Source organism: Dicentrarchus labrax, unplaced genomic scaffold (assembly GCF_905237075.1).
Source record: "Dicentrarchus labrax unplaced genomic scaffold, dlabrax2021, whole genome shotgun sequence".
Classification (NCBI taxonomy): domain Eukaryota; kingdom Metazoa; phylum Chordata; class Actinopteri; family Moronidae; genus Dicentrarchus; species Dicentrarchus labrax.
In genome coordinates, this window is record NW_026136709.1 from 12,515,450 (window position 1) to 12,533,674 (window position 18,225).

An 18,225-nucleotide genomic window follows, 5' to 3' on the forward strand; every position below is an offset into this window, starting at 1 on the left:
CACTGTTTAGAGCAATTCAAATATTTTGTTATATGTGTCTGGCTAAAGTGTTCAGTTGTTCTTGTGTTTATGAGTTGACAACTTTGTCTTATATTACATGACACTGACTCTGCAGCAAAGAAAAGAAAATCACCATTGTTTTACAGTGAGAGGAACTTTGTCCAATTACTGCAAACCACCTGTTGGATTTTAAACAACAGAATAGCAAGACATCAGGAGCAATCATTTAAACAATGTGTGACCGTGTCCAGGTCCTACAAGAGGTTTATTTTGTCAGCTGGCTGAACGGCTTTTGGCTGCAACTGCAGCTCTAATAGATAGCAGTCCACACAAAATTTAATTTATCCAAAGGAAAGATCTGTTTAAATGACATGCATATCACGCTGCTTGTTGTAAAGAGCGGTAGTTTTCTAAGAGGAAAAAAAGTACTTTCAAACATACAGAGGTTTAGGGAGTATGCCCCCTCCCTATGAATTATGGGGTGAATGGTATTTTCCCCATGATTCACAGATGTGAGTGGTGTTTGAGGAAACACTGTCTCCTAGTGGGGACAAACATGCATGTTCACTTCTTTATACTTATCAGACAGAAACCTGCCATATATTAGCATATTGTGTCACTCAGAGTTGTCTTTTGATAGTGTTTCTGTTGTTAAATTATACCATGGGTCCATCTTCAGTGGATGACATGTGGAATATAAGCTATATAATATGGCAAAATGGATTACTCTGATTTTGTTTTTAACATGGCACAAAAACACTTGGAATGTCGGTCACTATTGGTTTCTGAAATAAAGTAGATTTTATACATTTGCACTTTATTTATGACTTTGACCCTTATCCTTCAAAATGACACTTGTGTGGTGTAACCTTGTTGCCAAAATGATGTCATTTTGGTTGCCATTTGCTGGGGTATGATTTTCCAGAGCTAGCACACTAGTATGAGCTTATGGCCCTTTGACAGCTTGGCCCACATGTGGCTTTAACACGTGTGAGGCATTTCTTTGACAGCCACACTATCCAGCCCTCTGGACACTGAAAACAAACGCCAGACTTTGTTGAAAGGTCTAGCATGTGTCTGTTTTCTGTGAGGCTGAGCTCACGTGAGGAGGAGTTTAAATTAAAGCTGAGCATATGTGAAATGTCAGTGTTGGCCTTGAGGTTCGGACTGGGCAAACAAATTACTTTAGATGATGACTTAGATCCAGACCCTAGGAAATGTGATTAGCAGTCTTTAGAGTTTTCCCTATGAAAAAGCATGTAAAACCTTTATGATATATGATAGTCTATTAAGTCATGCTAAGTTGTGGATTTTTTTTATGCCATTTTCAATTATGTTTGATTGACAGGAAATACTGCAGATTGTTTTGGAGCAGTTTAATTTCAGACAGATGTTGCATGATGGTCCGAAGATGTAAATGCAATTGGAAAAGCATCCATTCAGCTGTTGTTACATAGAGAATATTTCAGACAATTACCCATCAGTCATACAGTAAAACATGAGTGCAGGTGTTCATACAGAGCCTTTGTCAAATGTAGACACAAGTTTTGACATGCAGTATGTTAACTGCTGAGCAGATCAGTTTGTTAAAGGCTGGCAGGCGTCTACAGTAGTGTACCTTTTTAAATTTCTAACATGCAAGTATGGATGACAATGAAATAATAAATGACAGAGCACACGTGAGGCAAAACATATCAGGCTCTTGATCTGAGTACACACAAATGTGTCTGACCATACTGGAGTTTTTGCACATTTACAATAAATCAGGTAATCAGGTAATATATATTAGTAATGAAACTAACATACTCCTTTTTTTGAAGCCATTGGTTTCCTTCAGTTTCAATACATTATGAAAATTTGTTTGTAGTTAGCCTATTTGTATCACACTTATGCAACAATTGCAGGGTGCATAGTCAACAGTCAAAATGTTTGGATATGTATTTTCACTTTTGTCAGAGAGGATTACACATTCATGTGCTATTATATGGATGGATTATATATTTCATCTTCTTTTTCATCTACTTTATTCCCACCTGCTACAATAACATAGCTTGTGAATATGAGGCTGGCACACAAGATGGGGTATATATGATTTGTAACAAATGGCAAACATATGTAGAACATACCAGTATGGTCCTTTAAGTCAGTACTTTGGTGTGTAATGTAGCAGTCACATATTGAGGATGATTAAAAGTGCATTTTGTGCAACCAGCAACACAGAAAACAAGACAATTATGGTTTGTTTCAATTAAATATTACTGATGCCTACTGAATGATCAATTACAATTTAAACTATGATTTAGGCGACATTTCTCACATTTATTTGTATATGTCTACCTCCCAGCCCCCAATTCGGTCCCAAAGCAACTCAACCACTTGCTGTCTCCCTCAGCTGAAGACAGTCAGCCTCTTCTTCATATAAAGAAAAGCAAGGTACGTAGCTCCTCCTAGAACACCTATCAACAGAGTGGTGCCAAGAATAACTGGCGCGTTCTTCCTGGCAACGCGAAACGCCACAGGAAGGACAGCGGAGATCAGGATGTTGTTGACATGGCCAAGCACTCTCCTAAAGGCTTTGCGTTCCACCACACGCTCGTAGTATGTTTCCAGGTTCACGCGGTTACCATTGCCCCAGTAGCGCCGGGAGAGGCCAAGGAACTTGAGGCGGTGTAAGATGACTGCCAGAGAGACGTCTGCCATGCTGAAGAAGTCACCACACAACCAGGACTGACTGCCTTCCTCTACGAGTTGGAGAGGATGGAGAAGACATGGCATCAAAAGAGTCAGCATTGGCACATGTGTTAACGTTATTACAGTCATAAAATTGAATTGTGCTTTTATTGTGTGTCTGTAAGTGGTTGCTAAGTGACAAGCTATTGTGGTTGTGTACCTGGTGTTTCTTCCACCCTCCTCTGTAGCTCTGTCTCAACCTGGTCCATGACACTCTCCAATTCATCCAGAAGCTTCTTCAGGTACTTCATGTTGTCATGGTCAAACAACTTGGACTGCAGAAACATTTTTATATATAAATGTATTAATAATGTAGTATTCAATTACTCACATAACACATTGTAGACAGAGAATCATGCAGAAAAAGGGTTTACATTTTCCAACTTTAAAGGTTTAAATAGTTAGCTTTACCAAGGTGTTTGGTTTTTTTTTTTGTTCCCCATCATGACTAGATTTAGCTTCTATATCATTTAATAATGTGGAATAGCAAACTTAATAGAAAAGATGTTGCTTCATCAAGATCAATATTTTCCTATTACAGATAGTAATGTATCTGGGGGGAAATCATTAAGTTAACTAATTTTAAGACCTGTGGCTACCATATCTCACTAGTTAGCTAACATTTGATATTGTTCTCTTGCTTTAGCTGTCTAGTTAGCTGTGTCTCTATGGCAGAGTGCCCAGTAACAGTGAGAGGTGCCTCTATATCCCAGAGATTGCCCAACTAGAGTGCACTTATTGCAGCCTGGACAGCAATAAAAAGCCATAATTCACTATTATGGGAAAATAGACTCCCAAATGTCTAGTCTTTACTCAGTTTAGAAGTATATGTTTTGGCTCTGGGAAGGTACAACCTCCAGTGTAAAATGCAAAAAAAAACAATCCAAAACAATAGTTTTGCTTATTTGGCATTCTGCTGACTTGAATAACTTACTTTTAAGCGCCTCTGTTTTGCTATATAAGCATCTTTAAGCTCTGGGTTCTGCTCTGCCAGTTTCTTCAGCTCAGTTTGTGTGTTTCCAATCTGTGCTGTCACACAGAAATAAGCATCATGTTAGAGACACTGAATTATATTGTGAATATTATTGCAAAACTTTATTGTGGGAATTCATAATTTCATATAGAAAAGATTTGGATCATGTCAGATTGTGTGTTTCAACTTCATTAACAGTAAATATAAAACATGCAGACAAAAGTGAAAGATGTTTTAATAAATAGAACATTTTAAATTTGAGTAGGTTGCGCAGTATGAGTGTACCCTAGAAAAATCTGTACTGTCTTCATGATACTATCTTGGTACATAATGAGATCTCTATGGAAGGTTGCCAACACTTTGTTGACTCCATGCCTAGAAAAGATATGGCTGTTACCCTGGCAACAAGGGGTCTCATCTAGTACTAGGTGACATGGTGGAGGCCTATTAAGTGTGTGTGTATAAATGCAACTGGAACAAAGCTGTATAAGCGAGCGAGTGCACCACAGTGTATCTTACTTCGTATACATGTGACAGCATATGCAGGTATGTGGGAGTCCACTGTGATCTCAGGGTGAAGGATGCAGCCATGGGTGTAGGCATCCATCTGTAGTGAGTCCAGCAGCTCTCTGTAGTGCTGCACTCTGAGATAGTATGTACTGCCCTCTTCAGGGATCAGCTTTGGAGTGCCCTCTGCAGACAAATGAGTAAATGAAAAGGAAGGAGCAATTATGTAAGCTGTCACTTTGTTTCCTTACATCTTTTCTTTCTTCAAATAAAACAGAATCAAAGTGTTTTATTAACTTTAAGCTTGCCTATAGGAGAATATATGAGGGTTAGGAGGAGTGTTTTTTAGGTTTCATTTAACATTGTTAACGTAATTTTTCATTAGCTGAAATAGTTCCATGCTTACCAGATTTCTCTTCTTTTAAGTTGACTGGGTGAGACTCTTAGAACAAAGCTATCATGGATCAGTGCAAACCAAGAGAAAATGGAAAATAAAAAAAGAATAAATGAAGGACTGAAAAAACAACAAAAGCACAATACAAAATATACAACAAATTTAAAAAAACAAAAAAACATTGCATTTTATTTAAAACCTAAACAAAAATGTTAAAAGAGGAAAACAAAGTAGGAAACTCAATTGAATGGATGGGTAGAAGACCTTGTTTGGGGCTGTCAAACAGTCTTTATTTAGTCTCACCGTCATTGAAATTCTGCTCCAGATAGTCCATGATCTGTGTTGGGTCACAGATGACGTTTTCATTGTGGACTAGGACTGGTACCTCACCAGTGGGATTCAGATGCATAAACCAGGGCTCATTGTGTTCACTGAGTGGCAGGCTCACATCATACTCCTCACAGTGCAAACCTTTCTCTGCTATGGCCAGACGCACCTGCAAAACAACAACCATAACTAGTGATAGAAGTTTCGATATCTCAGCGCTTATACCTGTGGATCTTTCTGTCTCTTGATCTAAGACATCTTCTTTCATAGTTTTTGCATTTCTGCACACGTTGCTGTCTTGTTCATTTAAGATCATAACTAACCAGTTTACAATGCAATGACTGCCAACTAGCCTGACATGTTGTGGCAAGGTCCCCCCAACAGTAGAAAATGTAGACCCAGAATTTCCTCTAATTTACCACATATTAATACAAAAAAGCAGAGCTGTGTTATGATACATTCCAACTACATTAACAGAAGTAACAACAACAACAACAAACACAGCTATCACAGTCACAACACAATGGACAAGAATATCTAAAATATATATCAAATAAGTACATAAATGTAATGTTTTACAAAATGTGTTGTACTAAGAGTGCAACATGGTGTTGATGTACTGCTTGGAATCGCTTTCAGAGAATGATGGCAATTAAAGTTCATTAAAAAAATATAGTACTCATTCTCTTTAACAGAGGAGTATTTAGTAAAAGGGAAAACTGAGATAGTAAGGTATTTTTAACTTAAAAGTCTACTTTTCATTACGTTTCCTCCTTTATTTATTTATTTTTATTATCTAATTGTATATAAATAAGTTTTACATTTGCTTTGGCAATGTAAAAATGTTTCATGTGTCAATAAAGCCCCTTGGCATTAATTGAACTGAAATGAACTGAACTGAATGTCAGGATAGAAAAAGAAAGACATCAACGTCCTTTTAGATTTTATGTAGACTCTGGATGGATAATACAGATGAATTATCCTAAAAGACACTTTTAATTTACAGATGTTTGTCCGGTTTTGACCAGATATAAGACGGGAACAGAGAACAGGGAGTCATTTTGCGAACTGTATGGCTCTTTGAGGAGAAACAGATTCGACCAACACAAGTAAAGACAGCGTACACAGATAAATAAGATGATAAATATGATGATATGTATTCCTGACGAGTATTATAACCCCAGAAATATATTATAGCTCTATATGAAAGCCCTGCTGGGGCGCTGTCCACTGCTCTGTGGTGCTGAAACGTAAAGACACTTACCTTCTGAGAATTGAAGGACTGCGTCCAGTGATAGAGGGTTAATTTAGACTGGCTTTGTTTTGCAACTGTGGAACATTGCTCATTTGCATCTTGCTCCGAGCCCGTCTCTATAAGGGCTGCTGTCTCATCTCGGGATTCAGAGCTGTTTTCGGACGCCATTTTATCTGTTAGTATTTTAGGGGACAAGTGAGGGCAGCGCACCATATCAAAGTCAACCAAATGCACCCCCTACTGGCGCGGAGTGGAACCTGAAGCAGATTCCTCATTTTGAGAGAATTTGGCACAAAATTGTAGAAGAAAAAATACATGTATTTTTGCAATATAGCTTTATTATATTATTAATGTTATATTATTACAATGTTAGTTTAAATCCTCACATTTTCTTCTTCTTCTTCTTCTTCTGCTGTCTCTCTCTCTCTTTATGTCTGTCTTTCTGTCTTTCTTTCTTTCTTTCTTGTTGTTATTGCTATAGATGATGATGATGATGATGATGATGATGTTGATGGTTCCGGTAGCAGTAGTAGTTTACAGTATGTTACCCATAGGCCATTCATTTATCCATTTGCTCTATTACCTGAACATTGTATCATATGCCCACATACATTATAAACAAGAACTACCAGGTTCAAACTGTAAGTACCATTCAACGTTCACAATCTCAGACATAAAGACAACTAATGGTTCACACACGTACAGTGTTCACACTACACAGCTCAACACTTTATTATTCCAGCTATGCAATACATGCATTTGGACACCAGAGATCGCTGTTATCTATTCCTTTATTGTGTAAGCTCCTGTTTGTCTGCACATGCTGTTATTTGGGCAGTCCTGATACAAAAAGTGGTCATATTAAAGAGCAATAGAGTCACATAAGGTGATACGTATTCTTACGGACTGAATCAATAAAAATTAATTTCATTTTATGTACATTTCAGAGAGAGAATGACCTAGCTGTTGCACTGATTCAGTTATGTCACTGACTAATGTGTTGACTAAAATGACTTTTATTATACACTCATGGAGTCATCTTGAAGTCTTTGCAGTGATAACTTAAAATACTTTTACCCACTCATTGCAAAAACACTATATACTACATACAACTGTTTTAGCTCTCATAGTGAATAATAAGATACAAAAAATATGATTTTTTTGGGTTGAAATTCGGTTGTCGCAGCAGCACAAAGACAGAGAGAAGCACAGATAAATAGAGAAAAAATAAATAAGAAGAAGAATATAAAAAAATTCATTTAAAAAATTGAAATTATACCAGATTACAAAATTACGAGTTAAAGTGACAGTGGTGTGATTTATAGCAGCAGAGTCAATCAGTCCAGCGTACAGATTAATAAATAATATGATTATGTAATGATACGTGGTGTTTGTCTGTGTTAGGAAAATAATTATAATAGAAATATAATAAAATGATATAATATATTAACATAATATGGCATGATAATAGAGTTTGGGATATAAGATATAGCATAAGAATGAATGAATGAATGAATGAATGTAGTGACATAACATAATATACAATATTGGACAGCAATATAGCATATATTATAATTTTATATTATAATATCATATAATATTAAGTAAAATATAAGCTAGTGTGTATATTATACTGTAATATAATATATACTTAATAATAAATATAGTATAAGATATAATACATATGCAGGCCTAGAGTGTATGTTCAAACAATAATGTAGTTATTGAATAAAACCTAATAGAGTCTCCAAGTAAACATTATTACTCACTAAATAGGCCATGGGAATATTATTATGTAACTATGGGCGATGAAATAAAGAAAATATAAATAAATAGTCATCATAACCTTAGTATTGATCATCATAAATAACTCTGTGGGTGTTATGGGACATTGTAATGTGGGGACTCAACACAAAGTGAGGCGCGTCTTTCAGATGTATGGTGCATTGTGGCAAAGACATAGAGGTGTCTTATGAATGCATTATTTTATTTGAGAGGGTGTGCTCTTCATTGAGGGGGGAGAGAGAGGAGAGTGGGAGGTCCCTGTGGCGTGACGTTGCGATTGGCCCAGTGTCTTTCCTTAGCAGGGACTCGACGCCTCTCTCTCTCCCTCTGTGATCAGTGGGTGAGAGGGGGGAGACGAGCAACACACAGCGGAGAACCCGGCGTGCGCCTCCGGTAAATGACGCCCACCATTCATACCTTTACACTTACCGTTACGCATGCCTTTTGCATCGCATGTCAGTGTCTGGAAGTACTACCCTCTGTCCTCATCTTCCTATTTTCTGTCCCTCTAGTCATCATCCTGTTGGCATCATCCTTTTCATCTCACCACCGGTCCTGGATCCCCCCAACCTCGGTCCTGGAGACGCCTGAGTCTGTAGCAGCGCACGATCTGCTTTATTTCCAGCCTATATCTGAATGACGGGCGGACGGTTTGACTTCGACGACGGTGGCACTTACTGCGGGGGGTGGGAGGATGGCAAAGCCCACGGACACGGCATCTGCACCGGACCCAAGGGCCAGGGCGAGTACGCCGGGTCCTGGTCGCACGGCTTTGAGATAGTAGGGGTGTACACTTGGCCCAGTGGGAATACCTACAAGGGCTACTGGTCCCAGGGGAAGCGGCATGGGCTCGGTGTGGAGAATAAAGGAAAGTGGATGTACCGCGGAGAGTGGAGTCACGGTTTTAAGGGTCGGTACGGTGTCCGGCAAAGCCACAACACACCTGCTAGATACGACGGTACCTGGAGCAACGGGCTGCAGGATGGATATGGGATCGAAACCTATGGCGATGGCGGTAAGAAACCCTGGCTTATAAATACGCTTCAGTGTTTGTTTAACGTGTGTATCGCTTTAACGGCTATGACTGATGGTGTGTTATGTAGCCCGTGTGTGTGTGTGTGTGTGTGTGTGTGTGTGTGTGTGTGTGTGTGTGAGAGAGGATGCTCCGACTCAAACCGAGGGAGGCTAATGGAAACACATCAGTGCGTGAATCTACATCTCATATGATCTGAGTTGAGGAGCTGAGATTGCGCACTGCTCGCCGTGGTCAGGCGCACCATCATTTACCCACCCCCCAAAAAACTATGACTTATCACCTTGCTAATCTTAACAGGCTGCATACAGTTTAAGATAATGGTTCCTCTCTTATTCCATCTCATTTGGCAACTACCGGTTGCTCCTCATATGACAGTGGGAGGAGGGTGACTCCTGTTGCCAGCACAGTGGCAACATGCCCCGGCTAGAAGGAGTTTGGAAATCACAGCAAATCAGTCTGTTTGGAGCCAATTATAGCCAGACTATCACCTACTTCTCTGTCATTTTCACATTTGAACCTTCGCTGCAGTAGCATGCCTCTTCAAGAGTGTATCTTTTTGCATAAATGACAACATTTCCAATGGAAAGTAACATGTTTAACACATTTTCTTGTGAGAGTGCTGTGTTAAGTAGCAGTTAAGTAATTCTGAACACCTGCTTTTAGGAAACCCAGGTGCACCTGCATGGAAAAAGGTTTTTCCAATTTCTATATAACTTCATAAACTTAAGATAGAAATTTCCACAGTGCTGAAAATACACAGATATCATTTATATATTCAGCCATGTTAAGTCATACACAGGACACACTCTTGGACCGGCTGGTCAGTGCAAGCCTCTCCCAGAGCTTTGATCTCACTAATTGGTGGTGCGTTCACAGATTGTCTAGAGACCTGTGTGATCAGGGAGGAAACTGAGAACTGGTTCCAAAGTGTCCAATCCATCGGAACCGTATGCCTCCAAGTTTATAAGTTCTGTTTGTCAATGCTGGCATGTTTTTCTGACAGTTGTACAATGCAAAACAATGACGTCAAACTGCTGTAAACTTGCAGGAAGGAGTCAAGGTGGAGCGAAAGAAACGGTCCAAATCATGGCTTTATTTCACATAGAAAGATAGTTGTAATGTCTGCAAAATAATCTCAAGTAAAGGTGAAAACACCAACAATATGCTGAATCATCACTTAAATTACAGGAATTCCATGTTTATGACACTTTATGACACTGAAAACCTGTGTAGGCACATTATTTTTTTCAGAAGGTCAGCAAGGGAATCTAACAATTACATCGGTATCAGTAATCAGTAATCTTATCCTTATGCCATCCCTACCGCAAACACAAGTGCTTGCGAGCAACACAGAAGGCCTGTCACAGACAGTCCTCTCTGGTTATAAAACATCCAAGTCCTTGGGTGATTTGCGAGCATCATCTCCACTAACAGAGGCCTTATGGTGCAGAATAAATGCCTCACATATGACAGTTACAGAGGGCTGGGCTTTGGGAACCAGCTGATCCTAGAGGATCTACAGAACATCTGGCTGTCTGACCCCGCAACATCCTGATAACTTGATCTGCAGGGTCACCAATTTGAACTGCAGCGCAGAGCCAGCCTGTTAATCTCACACTGTTTATCCATCTAAACTCCTGCCTGGGCTAGTATATCATTTTCTGTTAGAATCTGACCATTATGGCTCACTTCATTGTATTGGTCAATGAGATTCGAGTGCAGGATCAACAACCCTTTCTTATTATTAGGATCAGGATTGTAATATGATGCTCTGAAGAAGCTACAGTAGGCCAGCACATGCTCATTGGGCTCAGCAGCACCAAATGGGATTAATGAAGTATTCCTCTCATTATGTGACTCATAGCAATTCCCTGCCGTCAGAGACAAACGGATGGTGGTGAATGTGCCTACTGTCAGTGGGGGAGTTAGTGGCTGCCTGAAAATAGGCTCCTAGTTGAGTGATTCACATTCATCCCAAGTGATCCTCAGTATCAGTATCTTAATCAAATCTCTGTGATTGAGTTAGTTATACTCACAGTCCCAGATCTGAGGGGAAGGAGAGAAAACATTTCATTGGCTGAAATACTCTGCACCCCTACAGTAAGGCTCCTCTGTGTTCCTGCTGTTTCAAGGATTAAGTGCTGATATAGAGAATATCCGGCCAGCAATATGCAAGGTGTACAACACAGGAAAAAAGAGAAACTTTGTAAATGTCAATGTAAAAGTGCCCAAATACAGTAAGTACAAACTCACTCTAAGTATGATGGGAAATGTTACCCTGGTATGATTTAAAAGCATTTGCAAAAATAAGGTTAATCTTTTCAGACCTGCGTATCTTCAAATATTCAGCTGTTATGAATGGTGATGGTGGAAACCATGAGGAGCCCTTTAAATCATTTTGTCTTGTTCAGATAGTCGGTGGAAATCCTACACCGCAGCCTTTTTTATGCTTATACACTGTTTCAATTGAATTAGATTAAAGACATCCCATTTTTGGAAGTGGGCCTGGTGAGACAAGCAGACTGTACACACAAGCAAAAAACAGACACAAGCAGCACTTTTAGTATACATTTGCATATTAAAATCATAACTTCTGGTTGTTCTTTATAACACAAGCCAGTTCTTACTGACAAACTTTTGTCACCTTACATATTTTCATTTACCTACCGCACTTACCTCTTTACCTGGTAAATACAGAATTTGAAATTAGAAACTTGAGAGTGTTTTTACTTTTTAATGTCACGTTACAAAAAATGTTTTTGCATTGGTATGAACTTTTCGATACTGTGTTGCATTATTTTATCCTATTTAGCAGTGGTTCCCAACCTTGGGGACAGAGCTACCCCAGAGATTAACCTGAGGGGCATCAAGATGAGTGACATACAGGATAGGAAAGAAGGCAAAACATACTTCTGCTTCACAAAATAATGTTTTTTCTGACTTTTCTCTAATCTTTAATTTCATGTAAAGAACTGAAAAATTACTCAAATGAAACAATCCACTCTTTGGTGGAACTACTCCATAAATCCATTGACATACGCATGTGACAAGAGGTCACAAGCAGGTAACGCTTCCTTTAAAGGGGCCATGAAGTAAAAATGCTGTGAACCACTGCTTTATTGGATCAGATGTATACAGTAGTTGTGTGAGTAGTGACTATAATGACTCACTGACTCATGTCTACCTATTCCTCAGGTACCTATCAAGGCCAGTGGATGGGTGGAATGCGGCATGGCTACGGCGTACGTCAGAGTGTACCCTATGGGATGGCCACCGTCATCCGCTCTCCTCTACGCACATCTCTGGCCTCCCTGCGCTCCGAGCAGAGCAACGGCACAGTGCTCCAGGACCTCTCATCCCCTGCAGACACGCCAACAGGCAGCCGCGGCGGCTTCGTCCTTAACTTCCACTCAGACAGCGAGGTCGTCACTGGCAAGAAGAAGGGCCTGTTCCGCCGGGGTTCACTGTTCGGCAGCCTCCGGCAGTTGCGCAAGTCTGACTCTCGGACCTCAATCTCCAGCAAGCGCAGCTCTGCACGCAGTGATGCCGCTATGAGCCGCATCAGCTCCAGTGATGCCAACTCTACCATATCCATCGGTGACGGCGAGCTGCCAGATGAGGACTTTCCTCTAGAGGACCATGTGGATGCCACCACGACTGAGACCTACATGGGCGAGTGGAAGAATGACAAGCGCAATGGATTTGGTGTTTCAGAGAGATCCAACGGGATGAAGTATGAGGGAGAATGGCTTAACAACAAGCGCCATGGTTATGGGTGCACGGTTTTCCCAGATGCCACCAAAGAAGAAGGGAAGTACAAAAATAACGTGCTGGTGCGTGGAATAAGGAAGCAGTTGATTCCTCTTAAGAACCCCAAAACCAAAGAGAAGGTGGATCGGGCTGTGGAGGGCGCACAGAGGGCTGCAGCCATTGCCAGGAGTAAAGTGGAAATAGCAGCTTCAAGGTACTTTGTTCATGTGTGTGTATGTGTTCATTCATGCTTCTGTATGTGCATGTGGGTGTATACTGTGTTAACACAGAAAAGAAAGGGTGAACATCCTTGTGGAGTTTATTTTCAGCACTGAAGAGTCAGAGCACTGGCCTGTTTGACAAATATCTCCAGGTCTGATTGAAGGTTCAGTCTTGTGTAAGTGGAGTCCCATGACAACAACTCCGACCTTTATACATCACCAACAGTCAAGGCTTTTGTGTAGCCAGTGTGATCATCCCTGGAAAAGGTTCTGTTTCTATTCTCTGCCCATATCTTTCATTCCCAGGGAGAGGGGTTTGGCATCTTGCATGTGTGTGTGTTGGTCTGTGAATGTGTGTGAGAGAGATTTGTGTGCCTCAGAGTTCATGTGCATGAGCAGTATAGCCATACCTGCGTCCATGCCAAATGCGTCTCGTGTGCCCAATAACGATACCTGCTCCTCCTGCCAAGTATTGCTCTGATGTGGCATCTGCTCTTTAACAGGTGGATGAGATGTGACCTTTTCCTTTAAAGCCTCCCTCCTACTGGGACACAGTTCAGCGTACGCAGCATCACTTTGACATCCTCTGGTTTCATTGCATCAGGGAATTATTAGACTCAAGACTGTGAGGATGTGTACAAGCTGTGAAAAGGTCTCTATGCAATCACGCGTGTTTTGATTTTTCCCCCCTCCTCTCTATCTCTCTCTCTCTCTCTCTCTCTTTCTCTCTCAAGAGGTGCACATGAATTTGCATGCATGAAAGCACATGAACAACAATTTATAATACGCCAAAGCAAAGACATGTTTATTGTATTTCTGTTTCACACACATACTCAACACAAAGAAAATGGACACTCATACTCACACAAAGTTTGAGGCTGTTCTGTGAGCACAGTGGTGCTTTGAGCTAAATGTTAACGTCAGCATGCTGACATGGTCGCAGTGACAATGCTAAGATGCTGATGTTTAGCACGTGAAATATTTACCTTGTTGTTCATTTTAGTTTGGCCTGTTAGCACTAAACACTCTTTGCAGGTGTTTGGTCATAAACCAAAGTGCTGGACAAATTTAAATTTGACCTGATGATGACATTTTAAGGGATCATCAAAGTTATTATGATTCATCATCCAGGAATTCATCGTCTTCTTTTTTTGTATGACAATGAATCTGGTAGCTGTTGATAGGATAGGTGAAAACTGCTGGGGGAGGGGTCACAATAAGAGTCAGGGGACCACCTTTAGGATTAATTCCCCTGGGAATCATGAATAGTAGTACCATGGCAAGCCATCCAATCATTGCTCAGACATTTCACTAAAAAACTTAAACAGAAATTTCAAAATGTCTCATGGTGGTGCTACTCATCAGTCAGTGTGGTTCATCCACTGGGGGCAATGAATGAGTGTTTGTAGAAAATATCTACTACCCATCTGATTCTAGCTGAGACATTTCACAAAAAAAGTTTTAAAAAAATCACCAGGGGATCAGGGGATCACCAAGGTTAGCATGGTTCATGGTCTGGGGATCATAAAAGTCTGTATATAAGTTTGTGGCAGTTCATCCAGTAGTAGCTGAGCTATTTCAGTCGGGACCAAAGTGGTGGACTGAACCACTGGCATGGCTATAAAATAGTTTTAGGATTTATCTTGGCTGCTGTTCTGATATGCAAAACAATAATAAACCATTACTCTGTGCTTTGGTAATTTATAATGAGTGTCATTATTTTAACATTGCTAGACTAAATAATTAATCAACAATCTTTTTAAACTCAACAAAATATCCACACTCAATACTATAAAACACTGGAGTATTTTTGAATATTTGGACTCAGAGCTGCACCCAGCCATTTACAGCAATACAGTCATAGCAGACTCTGTGAATAGCAGGCTTTGTTATAATATCCAGACATTCTTTTAAAATGTAATAATTCCTTTCTGGTGAGCAGGGAGAGAAAATGCTTTATTCCGCAGATTTCAAGGATATAAGATACAAAGATTACATAATATGGATTTAACATGCTTAATATTCAAACTCCTGCATACTGTTTGTTCCACAGATTAGACCTATATCTGTGTCAGTTACGGCAAGTGAGGTTGAGATAAACCTACTGGGTAAAAGAGAAAAAATGGATAATGTGTTGAAAGAGAGGCTCTTTGGTTGTGCATTAGAGCAACAATTTAGAGCCAAAGGATACACATGACCTGATGCATAGCGCTAAGGCAACAACAGTAAAAGCATTCAAGCTGATACAAAGTGTTTATGGCAGCAAACAAGGTCCCCTGTACTGTAGTAAGTGATCAAATTACTGCCTGGTACGTGCCAATCCATCATGTGCTGCTGGAAGTCTCAAGCTCCTCCGTTCTCCTGACTGAAGTCGAGATTTTTTCAAATCGAGGCAGAATTTGTGCTACGAACAGCTAGAATGACAGACTGTGACGGCTGTGTGTAAGCAGGTTATGTAAGTCTCATTATACAGTGCATGGCAAAAGATGCACTCGTATCGATCCAGTTCTGGTCACATGACTCTCTGTCTTTGAAAGTGGAGCGTACCCGGTGGATCCACGGGGGAGTGAGGGGAGGGAGACGGAGTTGGTGGATGAGACAGAGAGAGTGAAAAATTGATTGAAGTGAGAGAACCAGGGGATAAATGTTGATTGGATGAGATGGGGCCGGCGGGGGGGGGGATGCAGCGACTTTGCTGAGTAAGAGGTTTCTGAGGAGTCTGGAGTGGACAGAAATGAAAGGGGAGCAGAATTTAAAAAACGGCACAGAGGGGAACACACCCACCCCTCCCCTGTGAGTTACTGTACAGAAGCGCTATCCCATCAGCCTCTGGGGTGGAGCTGATGACCTCATGCTTGTGATCAGCCAATCAATAGAGAGCTAGTGTGATGAGCTGGAATGGAGCTCTGTGTCTGTGACCCCCATTCACTCTTATTTTGTCACCCTTATCTATTTAAAATGGACTTCCACACACAGTATGCTCTTGTGTCCTTGTGTGTGTGTGTGTGTGTGTGTGTGTGTGTGTGTGTGTGTGTGTGTGTGTGTGTGTGTGTGTGTGTGTGTGTGTGTGTGTGTGTGTGGGTGGGTGGGTGTGTGTGTGTGTTTGTTGTAGTTGTGTCAGAGGCCTGTGAAGTGAGATAAGTGACTGTGCCATTGAAACGTTTACAGTGTCATGGTGCTTCTCCCATAAAGCCTTTTTGTTACAGATCAGCAGTTTAGGTATCCTGGTGGCTCAGTGGTGTGTCCGTATATACATTGTGTAATCCACTGTAATGGCCTTTGTTACACCTCAACTTTTCCGTCACTCACTATGCTATCTCACAAAAGCAGAAGTCTTAAAATGAAGTACGTCAAGTGTCAAAACGACCTTACAAATGCTACGTGTTAGTTTAAATGTCTACACATGAGTTTAGCTACTTTTAAATGTTGATTTTCTGTACTGTTTTATCTGACCTTCCCTTTCTCGGGTTAAGTTGATTAAGCACACTTCCACTATGATGCTCAGAATGATTAAAATGCCAAAACAAACATACTGTGTGCCAGTCTGAGCATGGAGGCCAAGTGTGTGTTTCCATTTGATAGCACTGTTTGCTCTGCAGGCTCTAGTGAAAGGTTAACCAACACCTAATATGCAGGTCCTCCGGATATAGGAAAGATATTTATATGATGCTTATTTTTTCTTCCCAGCAATCAGCAAAAAGTTGAGACTAATGATATTCAGGACTGCTTAGAGTGTTTATCCTCATCCCATTTTTACCGCTGCCAGTGAAGCTGTTTTTGTCATCTGTCACACATATGAAGAGATTTACATTCAGTTTGCAGATAGGACAGATAGGTCACTGGTTAAGAAACGGATTCAAACTGGTGGTTTTGGAATTGGATTATCCAAAGCATACATTTAGCGCACTTGATTCCAGGTTGACCACAGGCTAAAAACCAAACAGTGAAGAAGCTAAATGTCTCATACTTCAGATCAGTATTTTTCACAAAATGGTTAAAGTCTTTATACCAAATGTTTAAAGAGTAAAAATGCTTTTTGATTATGATTTGATGATGATTATAATTGTTGGTGAAAATATGAAATTAGAGGTAATAACATGGTTCAAACTCACACTTTTACCTTATAGTTACTGCTATAATATGTGGTTTCTTTGTACAGTGTTAAATTTGTTTAATTTATTGGGTAATTAGGCTGAAAGCACAGAATATTTTGAAGACAGAAAAAAATGTTGCACTGGTTTCATATTACGCTGTTATTGAAAACTTTTGCTCAAGTTTAATTTCTTTGTTAATGTCTGTACTCAACATAGGAAGCTAGCAACTGTACAAGTTAGTTCTAAAACGTTAGGTGCACATGTGCATGTGTACCCATGCTCTCTCTCTCACTATCTCTCTCTCTCTCTCTCTCTCTCTTACACACACACACATACACACACACACACACACACACACACACACACACACACACACACACACACTCGCAGACACACAGACTATCTATATGCATTCACTTAATCAGAACTCACCTCTCTCCACACAGGAACACCTCTCTCTCACACACACACACACACACACACACAAGACAAATGCATACAGTGAGAGTGCATGCTGTGTGTGCTACTCTGCTAGTGTGTCAGCAGTGAGTACTGACTAAATAAGGCAAGGCATCAGTTGGCTTATCAGCACCAGCCAGGAATATATACCCGTCCCACCACTGATATAGCAGCCCGCCATCTCACTCACACTATCATCTCTCCCAAATGTCTGTGTATGTGTGTTAGGTGTGTGTGTGTGTGTGTGTGTGTGTGTGTGTGTGTGTGTGTGTGTGTGTGTGTGTGTGTGTGTGTGTGTGTGTGTGTGTGTGTGTGTGTGTCTCATATAAATGCGGGAAAAAGATTTCAAGAGAATGGGGGAAACTCTGTTTGGATATGAGAGATGAGATACAGTTTGCTATCATTTGGCAAGAGAACAGAGAAAAGTGTGTGCAGTGTGTGTGGTGTGTTTGTGTCCAGGGGTGTTTGTTTATCACCTGCTGTGTGATGACCTCAGTCACTCACCACCTGCCCTTTTTGGAGAGAGTTATAGATCGGCCTGTGTTTCAACATGTGAACAAAATAATCCCAACCCGGGGTACATCACGTAAGATTCCATCTTGGCTGTCCTCGATAGCGATGACTTCTCCTGCTCCAAATAGGGGCAGAGGTGCAATTGGGTTAATTTTTTCTGCGTCTGTGCATGCGTGTGTTT

At 40.5% G+C, this 18,225-nt stretch overlaps 2 protein-coding genes and 1 long non-coding RNA gene across 3 annotated transcripts in view; 1 reads left to right on the top strand and 2 right to left on the bottom strand.

Moving 5' to 3' along the window:
- Window positions 1–1,361: 1,361 nt before the first annotated feature.
- Window positions 1,362–6,386, bottom strand: gdap1 (ganglioside induced differentiation associated protein 1). Its single transcript, XM_051410348.1, has 6 exons — window positions 6,196–6,386; window positions 4,908–5,100; window positions 4,223–4,396; window positions 3,665–3,759; window positions 2,891–3,005; window positions 1,362–2,741 (listed from the first exon to the last, which is right to left on the bottom strand). Exons 1-6 carry the CDS (start codon window positions 6,352–6,354, stop codon window positions 2,389–2,391), a joined length of 1,089 nt encoding a protein of 362 aa, XP_051266308.1. The 5' UTR covers window positions 6,355–6,386; the 3' UTR covers window positions 1,362–2,388.
- A 1,866-nt stretch (window positions 6,387–8,252) lies between these two features.
- jph1a (junctophilin 1a) overlaps window positions 8,253–18,225 on the top strand; it is a 34,065-nt gene continuing 24,092 nt past the window's right edge. The window contains exons 1-3 of the mRNA XM_051410313.1: window positions 8,253–8,364; window positions 8,484–8,986; window positions 12,203–12,971. Coding sequence (XP_051266273.1) covers window positions 8,608–8,986; window positions 12,203–12,971 — 1,148 coding nt within the window. The 5' untranslated portion in view covers window positions 8,253–8,364; window positions 8,484–8,607. The remainder of the gene's footprint in view (window positions 8,365–8,483; window positions 8,987–12,202; window positions 12,972–18,225) is intronic.
- On the bottom strand, window positions 13,756–17,611 carry LOC127369239 (uncharacterized). Its single transcript, XR_007886041.1, has 2 exons — window positions 17,505–17,611; window positions 13,756–15,697 (listed from the first exon to the last, which is right to left on the bottom strand). It is a non-coding gene; the product is annotated as an uncharacterized LOC127369239 (long non-coding RNA).

Excerpts from the sequence above, each read along its gene's own strand:
- gdap1 (XM_051410348.1), bottom strand. The coding sequence starts at position 6,354 with ATGGCGTCCGAAAACAGCTCTGAATCCCGAGATGAGACAGCAGCCCTT. Across the intron at positions 3,006-3,664 it reads CAAAACAGAGGCGCTTAAAA|TCCAAGTTGTTTGACCATGA; the intron begins GTAAGTTATTCA and ends ATGTTTCTGCAG. Across the intron at positions 2,742-2,890 it reads GAGGGTGGAAGAAACACCAG|AGGAAGGCAGTCAGTCCTGG; the intron begins GTACACAACCAC and ends TCCAACTCGTAG.